General features: G+C 52.3%; 2 protein-coding genes across 3 annotated transcripts; one reads left to right on the top strand and one right to left on the bottom strand.

The window, feature by feature from the left end:
- Positions 1-3,719: 3,719 nt before the first annotated feature.
- Positions 3,720-12,080, bottom strand: ZFAND2A (zinc finger AN1-type containing 2A). Of its 2 annotated transcripts, none has more exons than XM_023748064.1 (5): positions 11,904-12,080; positions 10,601-10,699; positions 7,151-7,245; positions 6,147-6,275; positions 3,720-4,039 (listed from the first exon to the last, which is right to left on the bottom strand). In XM_023748064.1, exons 2-5 carry the CDS (start codon positions 10,653-10,655, stop codon positions 3,884-3,886), a joined length of 435 nt encoding a protein of 144 aa, XP_023603832.1. In that variant the 5' UTR covers positions 10,656-10,699; positions 11,904-12,080; the 3' UTR covers positions 3,720-3,883. The 2 variants fall into 2 exon arrangements, with proteins under 2 accessions (XP_023603832.1, XP_014304793.1); XM_014449307.2 differs by lacking the exon at positions 11,904-12,080 and adding an exon at positions 11,302-11,647 and having other exon boundaries at positions 3,720-3,941; positions 6,122-6,275.
- LOC106695332 (basic salivary proline-rich protein 2-like) lies at positions 10,943-20,096 on the top strand (the record flags this gene model as incomplete). The annotated part of the gene is made up of 3 exons (XM_014449297.2): positions 10,943-11,077; positions 11,838-12,512; positions 20,023-20,096. Coding segments are annotated over exons 1-3 (884 nt in total), but the record flags the coding sequence as incomplete, so codon positions are not given.
- Positions 20,097-20,389: the final 293 nt, after the last annotated feature.

The following is a 20,389-nucleotide window of genomic DNA, read 5'->3' on the forward strand; positions in this document are numbered from 1 at the left end:
CGTCCCGCCCTCCGGAGCGGCGCCGCCCATTGGACGAGACCCGCCTCTGTCTCTCGGCCGACCAATAGAGAGCGGCGGCCGCCAGGGGGCGGGGCTGGGCGCGGGCCGGTAGCGTCATCTCCGGACGCCGCAAGTCGCTGGGAGCCGCCAGTTGCCAGGCAACCCCTCCCTCCCCGTGTGCGGCGGTGGGTTTGGGCCCCGCTCCGCGGCTTCTGGCCTGGGGCTCGGCGGCTCTGGGTCTGGGGAGCGGCCGGGTGCTGGGTCCCTTGGACTTAAATGAATGAACGACGCCTGTTGTGGTCCACGGGGATTTGTCTCAGACATTATAAATGTATATAAATTGTAAATGCTGTAATTTAAACTGTATAATGTTTAAATGTCACCAACATTACACGTGTGCGAATGTTTTCAAATGCAGTAGAGCCATATCTGCAAGAGTGTTGTAAATTCAGATTAGCATCTGAATCGAAGCCGGTAAAACTAAACATCTGGGTTGTAGATACCTGAGTTAAATCCTCGTTCGTTCGTTCGGTTTTTAGAAATATTTAACAGTCCAGACACTTTGAGAATGGGAGGAAAGGAAGATCGCTATGTGGCCCACTGCAGAGGTGGGAACTGCAAAGGGGGGGGGGGGGGGTTGACAGCTGGACAGGAATGTGCAGGGATGTCTCTGCAAGGCACATACTCAGAATTTCTGGGCCACAGGTATGAACGTGTCCCATTTTTTATGACTAAGGAAAGCTATTTCCCACGGGGCCCTAGCCGGTTTGGCTCAGTGGGTAGAGTGTTGCCTGTGGACTGAGGGTCCTGGGTTTGATTCCGGTCATATCCAGGGTTGCCGGCTCCATCTCCTACAGGGGACATGCAGGAAGCAGCCAATCAATAATTCTCTCTCATCATTGATATTTCTCTCTCTCCCTCTCTCAAATCAATATATTTTTAAAAAAACAACACACAAAAAAACTTCTCCCACTGGGCTTTACAACTCCACCGGAAAAAAACATAGCTTCCTGCCCTGGGCAGAGATGGAGCACCAACCTACTGCTCGGGCTTCACTCAACAATGCACGCAGACTCCTGACACTAAAGGGATTCCCCCACCTTCTGACGCATATGAATGCTGGCCCTCTGTGGAAGTGTACAGTGCGATGTGGCTTACCCATTTGGCACCCCCCCCATACAACCTCATGCCCTGTCCAGAGCCACTCAGTGGCACCTTAGCTCACGTGGATGCTCATGACAGGCTGGGAAGGCAGGCAGACCAGGGCCTTGGTACTTGTGAGTGACAAGAACTTGTGGATGCAAGGAACAGAGCGAGGGCTCAGTGCTGCGGAGGGGCAGGGAGCAGGGGCTCCTGCTCTCCTGGCCTTGCACACCCTTGGAGCCACCTGCACGAGGACACGGTGCTTGGAGCTCCCGCGACACTGACACCCCAATCCCACCTGCAGGCAGAAGCAGACCAGAGGCAGATGACGATTCTTCCTGATAAGATGTGGGTTTTCTCCTTTAGTGTGAGGATCAGGAGCAGCATTTTCTGACAGAATGCAAGCCACCACCTGTTTCTAAAATGTCTCGTTGGTAACCAGTTAAAAAACAAAACGGAAACCAGTGAAAAAGCTTTAATATTTCATTCAATCCATCATATCCAAAATACATTTCAACATGTAGCTGTTTTTAAGTGAGATATTTTACTTTGAAAATTTTTGGTATTGCTTTCAAAACCAGCGTTTTATTCTCAACTTGGGCAGAAATTTTCATGAGAAAGACCTGATCTATATTCAGATTTCATGGCTTACAGTTCAGAAAGTACAGTTCACATCCCAAGTTATCAACAGACTTACAACTTTCCTAACTGGATCAAGCCAGTGGCTCTAACGGTGAACAGAGCCAGAGCTCAGTGCCGGCTGCGCTGGCGCCTTCCACGTGCTCTGTATGGACTGTGACCACAGCGGCTCCGATGCAGCAGCATCACCCGGGAACTTGTTGGACGTGGAAATTCTCAGGGTCCACCCAGGCCCCCAGAATCACACTTGGGGTGGGGCCTGCACTGCTCTAACAGCGCATCTGGGCGATTCTGACGCATTTGGAACACACCCCGCAAGAAGAGCACAGAGTCCCTAGCACCCACGTGTACATCGGACTGAATACAAGCCCCTCCTCACCTTCTGGGCTGTGAGCCCAGAGGAGTGACTGCGTGGATCTGCTAACCCAGGCCGGTGGGTGTCTGAGTGCACAGCTGGGTGACCAGTGGGCTAACTCGGACAGCACTGTCCCCCGCTTCCTAACACTCCAGGTCCCAGGAGAGAGCTCTCTTGCCACGCACTGAGGTTCCAGTCTCAGTCCCGCTTGGGGTCAGTGCCGTCACAGACTCTCAGGGGAGTGGGGTGGTGGGTGGGGCTGCCCCCTTTCCTGAGCTGACGGCCACACCACTACCGAAGCCCCACGAGGAAGCCAAAGTGCGACCACCTCTGCTGTTTAGGTGGTGAAGCTTCTTCAGAGTCGGGCCTGACAAACAGCTCGGGCAGCGCCGCCCTGACCGGCCCACGCGGCCCCTTGCTCTTCAAGCCACTTCCTTTTATTTGGAGGGAGGGAGGGTGTGGAGCAATGTAACCCACCTTAGGGTAGGAGTGCCCTCAGATTGCTAATTTGCGGAAAGGACTTATGTATTCATTGGGGCAGTTTCGTTTCAGACCTTTGCCGTGAGGAGTATGAAAGTGCCCGAGCACCCACGTTCCCAAGGGCGGTGGGACACAGATACAAGCCTCTGCAGCTGGCGCAGACCCAGGCGTCATTGCCTCGCTTTCGACCTGAAAGAGAACAAACGACGACTTACTTCTTACCCGTGCCCCGTTAACTAAGGTGCAGAGCATGTCGGCCCAACATGGTGCTGCAGAAACCCTCAAATGTCGCTGCTGGACCACGGTGCTCGGGAACCAGCTGTACCTGTAACCTGGGGCCCTGCCCCCCTCCCCCCGCCCCCCAAAAGCCACTAGACCCACGCGTGCCATCTGGACTAACGCCTGAGTCGCTGAGCCAGCCAGCGGGGTGGCAGTGTGTTCAAAGGGCCCGACGGTTCGGACTCAGAGGCTCTCGCAGCTGGACACCTGCACGGAAAGGTTAGACCCACAATCAGCCAACTCCTTCTCAGCTTCCCAAGGAGCCACAGGCACTTAGGGCAGAGTCAACCCTGAGCCCACAGACGGGAGTGTAACAAGCAAATGCAACTAAAAAAGAACTCCTATTTCTATTCCACAGCAAGTTCAGGCAGATGCTTCTACTGACCCAGCGAAGTCCTCTGGCTCACACTAGTGAGTGGGCTCAGTGTGTCCCCCACACGGCAGGCTGAGTCCTAGCCCTCGGAGCATGAGAACGTGGCCTCTTCTGGATGCAGGGCCGCTGCGACGTCATTGGTTAAGATGAGTCACAGGGGAGTGGGTGGGCTCTTAAGAAGGGGACTTGGGCACAGGGAGAGCACCATGTGAACGTGGACAGACGGGCTGATGTCTACAAGCCAAGGACGCCAAGACTGACAGCGCCCACGCAGCGAGGGGAGAGGCTGGCAGACTCCCCCTCAGAACCTCCAGGGGAACCAGCCCCGAGACCCTGATCTCAGCTTCAGCCTCCAGAACTGGAACTGAGACGAGGAATCCTGTTGTTTGAGCCACCGTTAGTGGTTCTTTGTTACGGCCGCCCCAGGAAACAACACAGCTAGACTCCAACTTTAATTTAGAATCCAACTTTAATGAAGATCATATTCATGCAAACTCCTGCATCCACCACTTGACAGAGAACAAGGCTCCAGGCTGTTCGTCGCCCTCCGTGGGCGGGAAGCTGGCTCTACCCTCGTCAGGGGAGGCGTCAGGCCAGCACCGGGCTGGGACTTCTCACCCCCCGATGCTGACGGCTCTGCTCCCGCGTGTGCAGCTATGATCCAGAGGATGTCTGTGTTGAATACAGAAGTTGCCATGACACTGGTCACAAGCCACTGGAAGCATCTCTTTCTTCTTACACCCCTTTTTCGAGCACCGGAAGGTAAAAACCTGAGAAAGCCAGTTACTTCAGTATTTCAATTGCGTCCATAAGCAATTCTTTAACAAGCCCCAGAGTAAGACCATTAACATTTAACTAGAAACAGTTTTTAGTTACTAGGAATGAAGAGGTCAAGGTTTTATTCAAACATCCTAAATAATAAAAGGCTAATATGCAAATTGACTGAACGGGGATCGACCGGTCGCGATGACGTGCACTGACCACCAGGGGGTAGATACTCAACGCAGGAGCTGCCCCCAGGTGGTCAGTGCGCTCCCACAGGGAGCGCCGCTCAGCCAGAAGCCAGGCTCACGGCTGGTGAGCACAGTGGCGGTGGCGGGAGCCTCTCCAGCCTCCATGTCAGTTGGACATCCCCCGAGGGCTCCCAGACTGCGAGAGGGCACAGGCCGGTCTGAGGGGCGCCCCCCTCTAAGTGCACAAATTTCGTATACCAGGCCTCTAGTTTTACTATAAAACAATGACTACTAATTAAGGAGACAAAGTTTTAATAAGTGATAAATACAAAAGCAGCTGTTTAGTTGGGGATTCATGTAGGGTGATTAGAGGTATTCTCAGGAAAACACACACACACACACACACACACACACACACCCGGGGGAGTGGGGACTGGGGACATGGGAGGGAAGGAGGCCAAGCATGTGACATCATGCACAGTCCCTCAGAGGGCTGCTGGCTCCAGGGGCTCAGGAGACATGGAAGTGTCCCCACCAGGGGAAGGGAGCTGGACCATCTATCTACAGCCTCAGGCAGTTCCGAGTCTGTGAAGGTTAAGAATGACAGTGAAGAGGGGTGTCCAGCAGCCGGGGGCAGCCCTCTACAAGGACAGGTGTGAGCTGCCTCAAGTGACCTGAGCGCGTGCAAACAGCAGGGACACAGGTGCTGGGCCCGATGTCGGCAGCAGGTAGGGGAGCAAAGCTCCTGAAGAACATGGAGCCACCCCCACATGAGGCGGAGGGAAGGACGCAGGTGGAAAGTCTGGGCGGAGCCCCCCGCTTAGTGGGCCTTTGCTTTGGGAGACCTTCCCGAGGGTGCAGTGCGGTGAGAGCAGGGAGAGGCGAGGGCCGGAAGGCACAGGGATGGTCTTCTCTCGGGTTCGAGGAGAAACAGGAGGCAGAAGTTAACGGACCTTACGTTTATTTACTGTAATTGTAATTGCTGTGTATTTAATGTGACATGTCAAGGTAGTTGGTAACTACACATAAGGACCCATGACTGAAACTGAGATTTAAGCTAAACAAGAGCCAGTTTCCTGGGAGGATGGGGGACGGGGCGAGAACGTGTGGGAGTCAGAATGGGGACAGGAGCTCCATGTTCAGCTCACACTGTGGTAAAAGGTGACGCCCAAACCCACGGGTAGACCCGCCAAACCCGAGATCTAACAGTGTGCGCACCTGGGGAAAACACCGTGCCCCAAACGAACCACATGGCTGCGAGGTGAGAGGCGCGGCTGCACGCCCCATACGCAGGGGCACAAGCACACTGATCACAGCTCGGCCGCCAAGCGAGCACGCTGGTCCTCTCCGCTTCCTCCTCCTGCGCTTCCCCGGGAGGTGCGTAGGGGGAAGGAGGCACTCACAGACCGGCTCTCGAGAACCACACTAACTCTCCACCGTGGGAGAAAGTGTGAGGTTCCCGCAAAGAAAGCAAATCTGTGCTGGCCGGTGGCTCAGTGGTCAGAGCACCGGCCTGCTCACCAAAGGATCACAGGTTTGACTCTCGATCAACAGCACGTAGCTGGGTTGCAGGTTCAATCTCAGGACATCGGGCACATGTGGGAGGCAACCAATCGATGTGTTCCTCTCACATCAATGTTTCTCCCTCCCCCCGCCCCCTTCCTCCCTTCCACACTCTCTAAAAATCAATGGGGAAGAATATCCTCAGGTGAGGATTCACACACAAAAAAAGAAAGCAAATCCTAACATAGACCCAAATACTCAGAGAATGTGTTTATTTGACTAAAAGCCTATGCCACTCACAACACCAACTTTATTAGAGCTTCAGTTTGTACACAAACTATCAGGACGGATTCTGAGTGATAACTGGCCCGTTCCCCTGAGGAAAACCCCACTCACAGAGCGACAGGGAACCGGTCCTCACCTTCTCCTTCTTCCCAGGACGGCATCCACAATCTCGATCCATGTGCTCACCAACCACCACATCCGGTATCTCTCCCTTCTTTATGGGGATTGGGCGGTTACAAAGCGGGCACACTGGGACCTGAACATCCTAAAATAATGAGCATAAGATGACATTCCAGATTCAGGCAACTGAAACTCACATGAGAAAAAGGCAAGATGGTGCAGTGCATAAAAGGCAGCCAGGTGCCTAACAACCCGTGAGAACACAGCTCCCAGCAGCTGAACGCCTCACACGGTCAAAACCACCTCCGAGCCTGGGCAGGAGCTGAGGAAACTTAGCTCAGTGAGAACACTGAGGTGACAACTGACACCCGGAAGGTGGCAGGTAATCCCAGAATCACGGGGGCCTACAGTCTGGGGCGGAGCTGAAAAGTCACCCAGGAATGCTCCCCAGCCAGCAAGTCTAAGAAATAAAGCATCACCACTGGTCTCCAAGGCAGACCCTCCCTAGGGACAGGCGAGGTCAAGTCAACAAATGAAGGGCGTACTCGGGCCTGGTCCTCAGTGCCTGTAAACATGAGTGTGTGAGTCACCTCCCCCACCTCGAGACCTGGACTACGCTGGAGGCTCAGACGCCAGCCAGCACTGATCAAAGCATGTGACGCCAAGTCATTCCCATTTCTGCTGCCCGATGACAAAGCAGCAGAGTGCCGAGAGAGCTCCCGAGGCAGTCCCAGCGCCGCCCAGAAACAGTGCCTCCAGGCCGGGCGCCACCAGCAGAAGTCCATCGAGGGCTGTGCTGCCCGGAACGTCCTGCGATGGCGGAGATGCTCCGTGGCCACACCACCCAACAGAGCACAGCAATCGCTGTCCTGTGATTACTCAACACCCAGACCGGGGCCAGTGCGACTGAGAGACTGACATTAACCAAGTTATTAGCTACATGAGGCTGGTGTCTATCTTGGACAGCACAGTTTTAAAGAGTAAGGACTAGAATCTTTCTAATAAAGTATGATAAATTACCTTCTTGTATGCAAAGGGACATTTATGTGCAGCGTAGGTAAAATGATCTTTACAGAAATCTTGCTCACATACATCACATTTCAATGGAAGAAAATCTAAAACAAAAACAAAAACACTAAACAGCAAAGTGCTTTAAAGACTAGAACAAAAGAATTATAGATCGCTAGTGGTCTGGTTCACGGATTCGTGCACATTGATAGAAAACTAATTAGAATAAATATTTTAATATCGCTATTCGCCCTTTCTCTATAATAGAAGTGTCAGAGATGAAAGAAAATTAGTAAATTTATATGAAAATAACATATAAATTAATAAACAATAACATTATATAACAAAGAGATGATATAAAAACAAAAATGATATAAAAATATTGATAAAAACAATGACTGATAAATTTATTAAACTTATTCTAATATCTCCCTGTATACCACATTAAGAGTAAAAACACTTTCAGAGTGCTTGACTAATTTCCCTTGTGATCAGGTATTTACAACTTTAACTTGAATGTCACACACTCTTCGAACTCGAGAGAAAGCAACATGTAACTGACCATGTGTGAAAGCAGGTTCAGGTAGGAATATTCCTAGTCTGTCTAGTTTGTCCTTGTGATTTATTGTCATCGCAAATGCTGGCATCATGAGAAACTGTCTTCGAATTAATTTAAATGAGAGGCCAGTGTCAGATGGGGACAAATCAATTCTTGGAATCAGAACCTCTCCTTCTGCAGATCCTGTTAATACTTCAGCTTCGATTATGTTAGGTTGCAACCTTTTGATAATAAATCTAGTGCCATTACAAAGACCCCATTTACTATTAAGATTTCTCAGTAGCATGATGAGTGTGTCTACTTTCAATTTTAACTTATGACATGCATTCCCGAAGGAATAATACTATTAAGAAATTCGATGGGAAAATTTTCCTTTTCGGCATCATCCATTGAATCGATGGAATCATCACTCAAATAGGTGTGAAAATCTCCATCGAGTATATCCAAAATTTCTTCATTTAATTTATGAACACGCTCATTTTTAGGACAAAGAATCACATGCTTAGATATATTTTTATTATCTACAGATATACTATTTCCAAAGGTAGCTTCAATAATAGATCCGTTACAAATCATTTCACCGGGGGATTTCAATAATATACATTCCAAGAACTTATATGCATCGCACGTGTGCAAGTCATCGTTCATTTTTAAACGAGTGTCCAGGTGCACGAGTTCATGCACATTGAAAGGAAATTAATTAGAAGAAATATTTTAATATTGCTATTCGCCCTTTCTGTGTAGTAGGAGTGTCAACCAGATTCACGATCGACAATGACAGATCGAAACCCATGTGTATGATTGGTGCCAGCGTGTGTATGATTGGTGCCAGCGGGAGCTTTATTCTATATAATAAAAGCCTAATATGCTAAGTGTCGGGTTGACAGGTAATATGCTAATGATATATGCTAAGGCTGCTCAACTGCTCGCTATGACGTGCACTGACCACCAGGGGGCAGGCAGTCGGCCTGTAGGTTAGCTTGCTGCTGAGGTCCAGCTGATTGGGACTGTGCGAGACAGGCCAGACACGCCCTGGAGCCCTCCCGCATCCCTCCCCAGCCCTGATTGTGCACCAGTGGGGTCCCTTGGACGAATTCATGGACCAGGTCTCTAGTATATATAAACATGCTTAATTAGACCTGCTTTCTGATGTAGCTAAACTTTTTCCAGCCCAGTGAAGCACCCCAACTTCTCTTTCAGGTAATTGTCAGCAACACAGCAGTAAACATCAACGCAAAGCAGATTACTATTGTAGATCACGCAGGGAGAACCAAGGGTAAAATATTTAACTGCAGCCGTGTCTGACTATATTCTGTGCAGTGAGAAAACCTGAAATCATTGTCAAGGTCCACCATTTATTTCTTCTGTTCAGTCGGGTCAAGTTTCTAAACTTTCTAAATCTCCATTTTCCGGCTAATGAAAAGAAAATAGGATTCTAATGACTCTCCTATCTGCCTACTCCAGGACTTCTGTGAGGATCAAATGAGATGAGGCACGGGAAAACGCTTCACAAACATTTTGTTAAATTGTAAAATGTCTGCACCTGGCTATGAAGCAAGTCGTGTTCCTGGGCGGAAGAAACTGCAAGGAGGCTAGTCGCTAGGGAGAGGAAGCTGGGCGTTGCTATGTGACGTCATTACCCGGCACCCACAGCGCCCCCTTCCAGGCTGGCTGGACTATGGGCAGCATTTTATGCCATGGGGTCTTGGCAGCGTTGTGATTTGGTGGGGTGTTGCCCCGGGGTGGTGGTGGGGCCTGTGTTCTACTTGGGGGAAGCTGAGTGTTGGTTTGTTGGCATCAGCTCCGTGGTGCCATTTATTATATTTAAATGGCCAGTGTGAGTCATGGCAGCTCCTGCGTTGAGCATCTGTCCCCTGGTGGTCAGTGCGCATCATAGCAACCAGTTGGACAGACACTTAGCCTTTTATATATAGAGAGACTAGAGGCCCAGTGCATGGATTTGTGCACCAGTGGAGTCCCTTGGCCTGGCCTGCAGACATCCCCTGAGGGGTCCCGGCTTGCAAGAGGGTACAGGCTCGGCCAAAGGACCCCACTGGTGCATGATTGGGGCTGGGGAGGGACCACAGGAGGGCTCCAGGGAGTGTCCAGCTCATCTCGCCTAGTCCCAATCAACAGGACCCCAGCAGGAAGCTAACCTACCAGTCGGAGTGTCTGCCCCCTGGTCATCAGTGTGTATCATAGTGACTGGTTGAACACTTAGCATATTAGACTTTTATTATATAGGACTAGAGGCCCGGTACACAAAATCTGTACACTGTGTGGGACCAGGGGGTCCCTCAGCCCCGCCCGCACCTCTTGCAGTCCAGGACCCCTCGCTCCTTACCGCCCGCCTGCTAGCTGCTCCCTACAGCTTGGCTGGCTGCTCCTTAGTGCTGTGGAGGCGGGAGAGGCTCCTGCCATCATTGTTGCGCTCTCCAGCCATGAGCCCAGCTTCTGGCTGAGTGGTGCTCTCCCTGTGGGAGTGCACTGACCACCAGGGGGCAGCTCCTGTGTTGAGTGTCTGCCCTCTGGTGGTCAGTGCACATCATAGTGACTGGTCGATTTGCCGTTTGGTTGATTGCATATTAGGGTTTAATTATATAGGATAGGATAGTAAACAGGTATTCACCTACACTAAGTTCTTTATGACTGACTGTCAAATACATCTTTGAGGTACTCCTCATGAGAAAAAAAATGGGGGGGGTCACAAACTTCACAGTGTCAGCAACACTGAGGAACCTATAAAGCTATCTTTTCAAAGGAGAGTCCATCACGAGTATTTCAGCAGCACACTTCTCACTTCTATCCACTTGGTCCTGGCAACTAATGTAGCGGCCATTTCTCCCCTACAAAATAGCCAACAAAATACCCATTTCCTATTAACATCTCTTAAAAGTGCTTACCTAGCTGCTTGCAGGTCTTTTCTGCACAATGCTTCCCCAAGTCAGGGAACTCCATCAGGAGAAAGTGTCCCGAACACAGAGGGCAGAGTGTAGCAGCACCTACGAGAATTAGAACCGTTAGGAGGAGAGCAAGGGCGGCTGGGGCTGGCCACCAGGATTTGTAACTTGCAGCTAAAGAGAGCAGGCAAATATGCTCTGCAGGGACCGTTAATAAATGTCCCCGTCATCCCGGGCCCCTTCGGGGACGAAAGCGTCACAAATTCTTTTCTTTCAAGAAAGAGAAAAACGGGGGGGGGGGGGGGGACCACAAGTACCAGCTCCTTTGGAATCAAGCCCATTGAGATGCAGTTTTTCAGTCCTTTCCTGCCTTGTGAAGCTCACCCCAACTCAGGATTTCAGCGAAATCAAAGTTTGACTCGTGTGGACAAGGGCTTCCCATTTTCAACCTACGCAGCTGCCAGTGGAAGTTGCACCCCGGTGACGTTTAGGGCACAATTAATTCCTTCCACTGGATACACTTGTGGACATAAACAAACCTCTGTTACCAGGAGCTAAGTCACACTAGGTGACGACTTTCCCGAAGAGATTCAACTCTTCCCTCACTGCTCTCCGACACCCCCTTATGCATCGGGTTTTACTTCGAACTTGTTCCTTAACGACAATCTGGGGTTCATCAGGGAGGCGGCAAGCTGTTGACTCACCGTGGAAAACGGAGACAACTGGAGAAGCCACTGCGCCTCCCAAGGCGCCCTCGGGACCCGGTCCCCGCCTGGTCTGTGAGAACTCTTGTCCCTCCCAGAGATCAAACCCCGACGGCCTTCCGGCCTGTCCCTCCCGCGCCCTCCGCTCCGGGGAGCGTCTCCTATGCTGCCCCCTCGCGTCGGTGCAGGGTCGCTCCCTCCAAAGGGCCTCTGCTGCCACCCTCACCGCCGCACCTAAGCCACTGAGCCGCGGCTCTTCCGGGCTCCCGCAACCCTCCCGGCACGGTCGGTTCCCAACCGTCCTCCACTGTCAACCCAGCGGTGCTCCGACCTCGAGAGCCCGACCTCGGGTCCTGGACTCCGCACGTGAGAGCCTGACCCGGGCAGCTCTGCTGGAGCATTAGCGCGCTGATCCGTCCCACAAAGCCGGAGCCCTGCTGCGGGCCCCTGCGCGCCCGGCCCCAGCCCCTGGACCCCCGGTCACTGCGCCCCCGCCCCCCAGCCCTGGACCCCCGGCCCCCAGCCCCAGCCCCCAGGTCCAGCCCTTGGACCCCCGGCCGCTGGCGCCCCCGCCCCCCAGCCTGGACCCCCGGCCCCCGCACCTGGCTCTCGTCGAAGGCCGGCGCAGCCGCGGAGGCGAGCCGGAGGTGGCGCAGCCGGGGAACGGGGTGGTCCTCTTCCGCGGCCCAAGGCCGAAAGGACAAGGAAAACTGGGCCCGAGAAGGGACCGCGGTCCGCCCGAGCCCGGGAGAGAGAGCGGCATCGCGCCACCCCAAAGTCCCTTCCATTTATTCTCGGCTGACGCGTCAGAGAGCCGCCTGGACGCCCGCGTTCCCGAGCACCCCGCTGACGACCCCTCCGGAGAGGCCAATCCCGTCCCGCCGTTCAGGGCGCGCCCCGAGACGTCGTCGGAAGCCCGACCAATCCCGTCCGGTCGCGACCGCGTCGGCCCGCCCACTCCCCGACGCCCCGCCTCCCTTCTCCAACGGGCGCGCAGCTTCTCGAAGCGCAGTCAGAGCTGCGCAGTCACCGTGACGCAGATCCGCGCAGGCGCACTGGGCTCACCGCCAGGCGCGGGAAAGCGGAGTCCGGGCCAGAGCAGCCGCGAGCGCGTGTGGCCGGTTGGCCTCGGCGCCCGCGCAGATGGACGGACCGCGCTGGACGGACCACGCTGGACGGCGCCGGCGGGCGGCGCGGAGGGCCGCAGCGAGGTACGCAGCTGTCAGGGCAGTGGCCCGCGGGGTCAGCGAGGCTGGGGTGCCGGGTCGGCCTCAGGTCCTCGGGCGCCGCCGGGGGAGCGTGGCCGTCCGAGTAGGAGAAAAGCCCTTGTTTCCGGAAGAACGCGGATGGTTAAAGGTGCATAGAGACTGCGGCGGTACCGCCACGGCCAGTCGGGTCCCGAGCCGCCTGTCGGTGCCGACCGCCGGCCCCACTGTGGGGCGTGGGCCCGGACGTGGCCGTGGCAGCCGCACTCACTGGGCGTCGCCTCAGCGTCATACGTCACAACGTCCCCCGCAAGGGCCATCGCTGCTGGTCTGCGGGCCCGGAGAGCCGGCTCCGTGTGTTTCCGTCGGAAGGTTGAAAACGGCGGCAGCCTGAACTTGCTCCCCCGCCGCCGTCTTTTCTCCGTGCCCCCGCACAGCCTTCCGGGGCGCCCGCTTGGCAGTCCCACACAGCAGACGCCACCGGAAGCGCGGAAATGCCAGCAGCGCCCCACGGACCCCGCCGCCAGACAGACCCCCGTTCACCTATCGGAGCGGAAACAAAGCAGTGGCACCTGTGGCACCTCCGCTGGGACCGTGCCCGCCCGTCCGCCTGCAGGGTTCCTGCACCCTGGCCGCGGCCCAACGGCCCAGGAAGCTCTGCAAGCCTTGATTCTGGAGTTACGGGTCTCAGCAAGTAGGCAGGTGCACACAGGTGGAGTGGAAAACAGCAAGGTTAGACTGTGTGAGTGTGTGCGGGCGTGCACGCGCATTTATGCACATGCTAGAGGCCCAGTGGACGAAAATTTGTGCAAGAGAAGGCCTTTCCGCCGGCACCCGCCTTTCTCCGGTACTCAGGACCCGGGCTTCCCTCCCCACCCCACCCCCCCCCACTTCCTCCAGGCCCAGGCTTCGTCAGGAAGGACGTCTGGAAGATGTCTGGTCAATTAGCATATTACCCCTTTATTATTATAGAGATGCCCATTTCCCCCAGTCTTTTTCTGAGCTGTTTGAGAGCATGCTCTACACATGACAGGAAGCCCGGATACTCCCCTGTGTATTTCCCAAAAGCAGACACTCCTACATAACAGTTCTCCACCCAACCATGCAGATGAAGCCACCATTCAAACGATACTGTTTCAATCCACAGACCCCATTTGAATTCTGTCGACAATGTTCCCCACTCCCCACCCCCAGGATCCCACCCACTACCACATGTTTAGTCCCCTCCAACCTAGGAGCGGTCCTCTGTCATTCCTGTCCCTGATAGTTTTTCAGTGTTAATTAAAAATCATAGACTTTTGCCCTAATTGGTTTGGCTCAGTGGATAGAGCATCAGCCTGTGGACTAAAGGGTCCCAGGTTCTGTTCTGATCAAGGGCACATAACTTGGTTGCAGGTTCGATCCCTGGCCCTGGTCGAGGCATGTGGCAGGCCACCAATCTATGTGTCTCTCTCACATTGATGTTCTCTCTCTGCCTCCCTCTCCCTTCCACTTTCTCTAGAAATCAATGGGAAAATATCCTCAGATGAGGATTAATGACAGAAACACACACATACACCAAAAAGAAAAATCACAGACTTTTGCCCCGCCAGTGTGACTCTGGTTGAGTGTCAACCCATGAACCAAGCGGTCACCGGTTCGCCCTAGCCAGTTTTGCTCAGTGGTGGGAGCATTAGCCCACACAATGGACTGAAGGGTCCCAAGTTCGATTCCAGTCAAGGGCACGTAGCTCCCGAAGACGAGGTTCAATCCCTGGCCCCAGTCTGGGCACCTGAGAGAGGCAACAAATTAATGGGTGTCTCTCTGTCTCTCCCCCTCCCTTCCACTCTGTCTAAAAATCGGTGGGAAAAAAAATACCCTCAGGTGAGGATTAACAACAACAAAAAAAAGGTATCCTATTCCATTTCTGGTCAGGGCACGTGCCTAGGTTGTGGGCTCGACCCCCAGTAGGAGGCAGCCCATTGATGTTTCTCTCTCAATGATGTCTCTATCTGTCCCTCCCCCTTCCTCTCTAAAAATCAATTAAAAAACATTAAAAAACACAGACTATACATACATAGAAGACGTCAGGGTTCTTTGGAAAAGACAGTGCTGGAAAAAATAGAAAGCGGCAGGGAAAGAGAAAGACCCAATAGGAGGTGGATGGGCTCCATGACAGAAGCCACCAGCTGAGTCTCCAAGAGCTGAGCAGGGCTACGGAGGACAGGACACAACGTCACTCATCACAGGGTTGCCAGGAGTCCGAGTGCACTCAATGGCACGTACACAAGATGACTCACTGGGTCCGTCGATGTGTCATCAGGACAGGGCCGGATGTGTCTTTTCAGTAGGAAGACGACAGAAACGGGTGCTCATCTGGGGCACAAGATTGCAGCCCGTCCTGCCATGGGCGATACTGACCTCCAGGGCCAGTCATGGCAGTGTCTGCGAGGTTTCTCCCTTTCTCCGTTTGTAGGTTGATTAGTGTTCTGTAGGGAGAGGTTCCGAGATCCCACCATCTTTTTCTTCATCCACCTCTGCCTGGCTTTCTTGACCTTTACCAATGACTTCTGCCTGAGTCACTGTGGTCCTTGCCAAATATACTGTGCAGTTTCTAAAATGCCTATCATCTGTTCTACATTTATTAGTTGGCATTCTTAAGGAAAAGATTTTCCTTCTCTTTAATTTTTCCTCATCTGTGTATAGCAGTATGGATTCATGGATTTGTATTTTATTCCATGGGTAGTATTCTATTGCTATCATTATCTATTTGGATGTTCAAATTGTTCAAGTTTGGTCACTGAGAGCCTCATCCAGCTGGATCCTGAATTCTTTTGACATGTCCCCATCATTCTTCAAACCCTTCCTTATCTTCTGGCGCAAGATGTTCCAGGCTCAATGGAACATCTTCTGGCCCAGCCCTGGAATAAGCATTTCTCCAACACCTCTTTCTTTTTAAAGCAAGATTTCCTTGGCCGGTTTGGCTCAGTGGTTGAGCATCAACCTATGAACCAGGAGGTCACGGTTTGATTCCCAATCAGGGCACATGCCCGGGTTTAGGGCTTGATCCCCAGTAGGAGGCGTGCAGGAGGCAGCCAATCTATGATTCTTTCTCATCATTGATGTTTCTTTCTTCCTCTCTCTGAAATCAATGAAAACATATTTTAAAGTAATAAAAATAAAATAAAATTAATATCCATGGCTTCAATTCCAAACCAAGACCTCAGGGGTTATCCTCCCTCTCCCTTTCTGTGTAAGTGCTTTCTCCAGCTGTATAAGATCTGGCTTTGATTTTCCTCAATCTGTGGTTTATTTGCTTAATGAAACCAACCTCTCTGGCCGTTTTCTCCACCTGCTGCCTTGGTGCTCACCCCTCAGCACCCCAGGTCCTTAAGCAGCGGTTGGCAAACTGCCTCCACAGCATCCCCCCTTCTTCCTGGTGGTCAAATCCAGTGCCAGTCAAAGCCTTCGATTTTCTTCTACAAGGATTTTTTTTGTAACGAGCATTTACTAAGGAAGTATAAACAAATGCAAGCCTTCAAGATTATTATTACTCAAGGATCAGAAATCACATTATTAACCTTGTTAATGATCCTACTATAGAACTTTCATTTATTGGGCCTTTTGATAAATACAAATATCCATTACCTTGATGCTGTATCAGTGATGGCGAACCTTTTGAGCTCAGCGTGTCAGCATTTTGAAAAACCCTAACTTAACTCTGGTGCCGTGTCACATATAGAAATTTTTTGATATTTTCAACCATAGTAGAACAAAGACTTATATTTTTGATATTTATTTTATACTAGAGGCCTGTTGCAGGAAGATTCCTGCAAGAATAGGGTTTCCTGTGGGTCTCCGCCACCTCTACTTTGCTCCCTTCTGTAGCGCTTCACTTCCACTTTGTCTTCAGTCTTCGCTCCCAGCCAGTATATGCAAATTAACCATCATCTTGGGTGGGTTAATTTGCATATAGCCGCTCTGATTGGCTGGTGGGCATGGCTTAAGACATAGCGAAAGTACAGTCAATTTGCATGTTTGTCTTTTATTAGTGTAGATATTTAAATGCCATTTAACAAAGAAAAATCAACCAAAAAAATGAGTTCGCGTGTCACCTCTGACACGCGTGTCATAGGTTCGCCATCACTGTGCTATATGAACTCACATTTCCAAAAGTCAATTGAGAATGTTAAATAACCAGTGTTAAAGATAAAAGAAACTTAGTTACTCTCAGAAATGGGTTAGATGTGCCACATCTCTTTGACTCCAGCTCTCTTCCTTCTCTGACTTGCTCTTAAAACTATGGCATTGGCCACCCAGACAGCCAGGGTCATCTCATCTCAGGACCCTTAACATATTCACAGCTGCAAAACCCGTTTTGTCCTGTAGCGTACAGGTGCATGGGTCCAGGGTTAGGACGTGGACATTTTTCGTGGGGGTGAGGGCAGTATTTTGCCTGCCACAGTGGTAACTACACTTAGTAACTACATCTGCCACAGTGGTAACTACACTTACTGCCAGAGGGAGGAAGAAGATCACATTATTTGAAAGTGAGATGTTAGCCGGCTGGCGTGACTCAGTGGTTGAGTATTAACCTATGAACCAGGTCATAGTTCGGTCAGGGTGCATGCCTGGGTTGTGGGCTCAATCCCCAGTGTGGGGTGTGCAGGAGGCAGCCAATCCATAATTCTCATCAATGTTTCTATCTCTCCCTCTCCCTCTCTGAAATCAATAAAAATATATTTTTTAAAAAAGTGAAATGTTAAAAATTCTCAGTGTCATTATACAGTGCTTTTATCTTCTTTTTGAAATGTAAAAAGCATCTCATGAATGTTTTTTTAAAAAAAACAAGATTCATCAATGAGTTTTTAACCAAAGAAATGTAATTGGTTGGACACTGCACCTTCCCCAGACACACAGGCACACACGCACACGTCACACACACAGGCTCCCACATGCCTGTTCAGAGCCGGAATTCACACAAGCATCCTCTGGTGTGTGGAGATGGTCAGGAGGCCTGGAAATGGACACCCAGAGGTTTTACCAGGTGCGCTTGGCTCGCCTCTACTGTTCTTGGTCCTGATCTGGCCAAGATCACACCAAGTGGTGAGAACAATCACTGTCAAGTCAGATTATTTTTTAAATATATATATTTTTAATCCTCACCTGAGGTTATTTTTCCACTGATTTTTAGAGAGAGTGGAAGGGATGGGGAGAGACAGACAGAAACATTGATGTGAGAGAGACACGTCGATTGGTTGCCTCCCGCTCGCACTCTTCCGACCAGGGCCTGGGATCGAGCCTGCAACTGAGGTACGTGCGCTTGACCAGAATCGAACCTGGGATCCTTCCGTCCGAGGGCCGAGGTTCTATCCACTGAGCCAAACTGGCTAAGGCTCAAGTCATATTCTTAAGTTCAGTGTTTTGTCACTAACTGGACATCTGCATTCATACAAAAAGAGGTGGCACCCGGCGTACGTTAGGAGCCCTCCAGGCGCCCGAGTTTCTTCCCACACCAAGATCAAGGGCTTCCTCGGATGTCCTCTGAGAGCTGCCTCGCGGTCGGCAGGGAGGAAGGACCTGGAACTCCTGGCTCCACAGGGAAGGCGAGGCGGCCCGCGGAGCCTGCTTGCAGTGAGAGGCCTCAGTGCATGTCAGGGACACGGTTCTCTGTCGGGACCACAGGGCTCTTCACGGACACGGACAGGTCACTTCAGGGTCCATATTTTACAGAGGAGGACACTGAGGCACAGAGGTGTTAGGAGACTTGCCTATGAGGAGAGTCAAACCCAGGTTCCCGAGTCCACATTCTCACCTCTTCCTCTCGGCCTCTGCTGGCGAGGGGTGAGGTAGAGGCAGGCAGGGCCAGACCAGCAAGGCCGAGGCGGTCATGAACAGACTGGGCTTTTGTAGCGTGAAAGGGAATTGCCGAAATGCTCTCCGCAGGACCTTGAGGACGGGCAGAAAGCAGAATGTCTGCTGTATGTACTTCACACAGCTGTCCAGGAAAGAACTCCCACTTAGCGGTAAGAGTGCTTTTGGCTACAAATAACTTTTTAAATGTCTTGAACAAGAAGGCCGTGTGTTCTCTCACGTGAGGAGAAGCCCAGAGGCAGGAGACTGGTCATCAGCTCAGCTGCACCATCGCCGACCAGGCTCCTCCCGCCATTCCCTCTGCCTCCCCAGCGTTGGGGCCTGGTGCTGCAGCCTGGCCTCCCTGTCAGCAAGACGGCTGCTATTTCCAAGCATCACAACAGTCCTTTCTAGAAGAGGGCCTTGTCTAACGGGTGTCTCTTTTTCATTACGGGGAATGTGTTTTCCCAGAAGCCCCTCTGCTCCCGAGAGACCGGGCCTCCCATTGATTCCTCTTCGGGTCTGGAGCTGGGAACCTGAGGGTCACGGAGAGAGACAGGGCCCTTTCAGTAGAAACTGCCAGCGGGAGTCACACTCTGTTCCCTTGGACACGTGGCGTGGAGCACGAACACTTCATGGGCCCCGTGTTGGCTGGACAGATGATCTCAGACGAACTACAGGAGAGGACGCATGTGACTTGCCCCTCACACACTGTGGAGTCAGCCAGAGCCTGCAGGACACAAGGGACTGGCCTGGGCGCCCAGACGGTGGTGGCGGCGGCAGCTGAAGGGCAGAGGTGGCCAAATATTACCCAGCACATGGGCCTGCTCATCAGTCTGGGCAGGACTCGCTCACTCCATCCTGCGATAATCAACCCACACGAGGGCTTCCCTCTAAGCTCTGTCGGGGCGGAAGAGCAGGAGAGCCCTGCTCAGTGCTGTCCTCGGCAGTTGTCCTGGGACGTTTTACACTGGAAATGCAAATGCAAAGTTAGAAAGGGCGAAATGGGGCACATTAAGAATGTGGAACCCCCCCCCCCGCCCCCGCCGTAGGACTATCTAAACCTCCGTTCCTCTGAGCCACCAGCAGCGCCTGGGTTCCCCATAACCTCGAGTATCATGTCTTTCCACGTGGCCTCATTCACTGACAGGGAGGAGTCTCTGGCCCGGTGAGCCATCAATGTTGGAAGCTTCTAGAAAAGATGCCGCACCACTTGCAGCCTGTGATGTGGACTGTGCAAGTCAAGGTGGTGGCCGTGGAAGACAAGCAGGGGTGGGGGATCAGGCTCTGATGAACGTGGAAGACCCGGTTACCACGCTCACTTCTTAGTTTTCAGAACCGTTGGCAGTCAGGGAGGCCGGGCTGGGGGGTGGGCGGTGGGGGCGGGCAGGGCACACAAGAGCCTCGGCAGGCGGCCTGCACAGCTCTCTGTGGGCCTGAATGCTTCCAGTGCCACGAGTCTACAGTGAGCGGCCCTGCTGTGCCAGGCGAGGTTTGCAGTTTCCCTGCTGCCCGCCCGCCTGCCCGCCCTGGGAAAGTGTGCCGTGGCTGTGGGGGAACTGAGGCGGCACCTTCCTCCACTTCCCGGGGGAGATGGGCGGCATGCTGTGGGCTGTGCACCTTCCCCTGGAATTAAAACACTTAACAACTCTTGCAACTACAGCTAAAACGTCTTGATTTGCAGGGGATCACCATCCAGGAGACGAGGGTTCTGCCACACGTCAGAGTCCGCAGGAGAAGGAGGCACGAGGCGGTGAGGTAGGATGGTACTTTGTTTTCAATTTAAATCTTTATGCTGCACTAAGTGTCCATGAAAGACCATCCAAACCTGAAAAGTTTGTAAGAGTTTCCTTAAGCCAAAATGTTGAGGGCATGCCTGGAAGCAAGATCTTTATGGACTGAGAAATGGTCCAGAAAATGGTAGTTTTGTTGTTTCTTTTATGTATTTTGAATCAAAGGAGAAAAACCTAAGGAAGGTACATGAAAGCCATGTGTGATCAATGAAGGGGCAGGAGAAAGAAGAGAGGCAAAACCTCTGGGATTGGATAAAA

This window comes from Myotis lucifugus, unplaced genomic scaffold (genome assembly GCF_000147115.1).
Source record: "Myotis lucifugus unplaced genomic scaffold, Myoluc2.0 scaffold_1111, whole genome shotgun sequence".
Lineage (NCBI taxonomy): Eukaryota > Metazoa > Chordata > Mammalia > Chiroptera > Vespertilionidae > Myotis > Myotis lucifugus.

Excerpts from the sequence above, each read along its gene's own strand:
- ZFAND2A (XM_014449307.2), bottom strand. The coding sequence starts at position 10,655 with ATGGAGTTCCCTGACTTGGGGAAGCATTGTGCAGAAAAGACCTGCAAG. Across the intron at positions 7,246-10,600 it reads AAAGACCTGCAAGCAGCTAG|ATTTTCTTCCATTGAAATGT; the intron begins GTAAGCACTTTT and ends TTTTTGTTTTAG. Across the intron at positions 6,276-7,150 it reads GTCCCTTTGCATACAAGAAG|GATGTTCAGGTCCCAGTGTG; the intron begins GTAATTTATCAT and ends TCATTATTTTAG.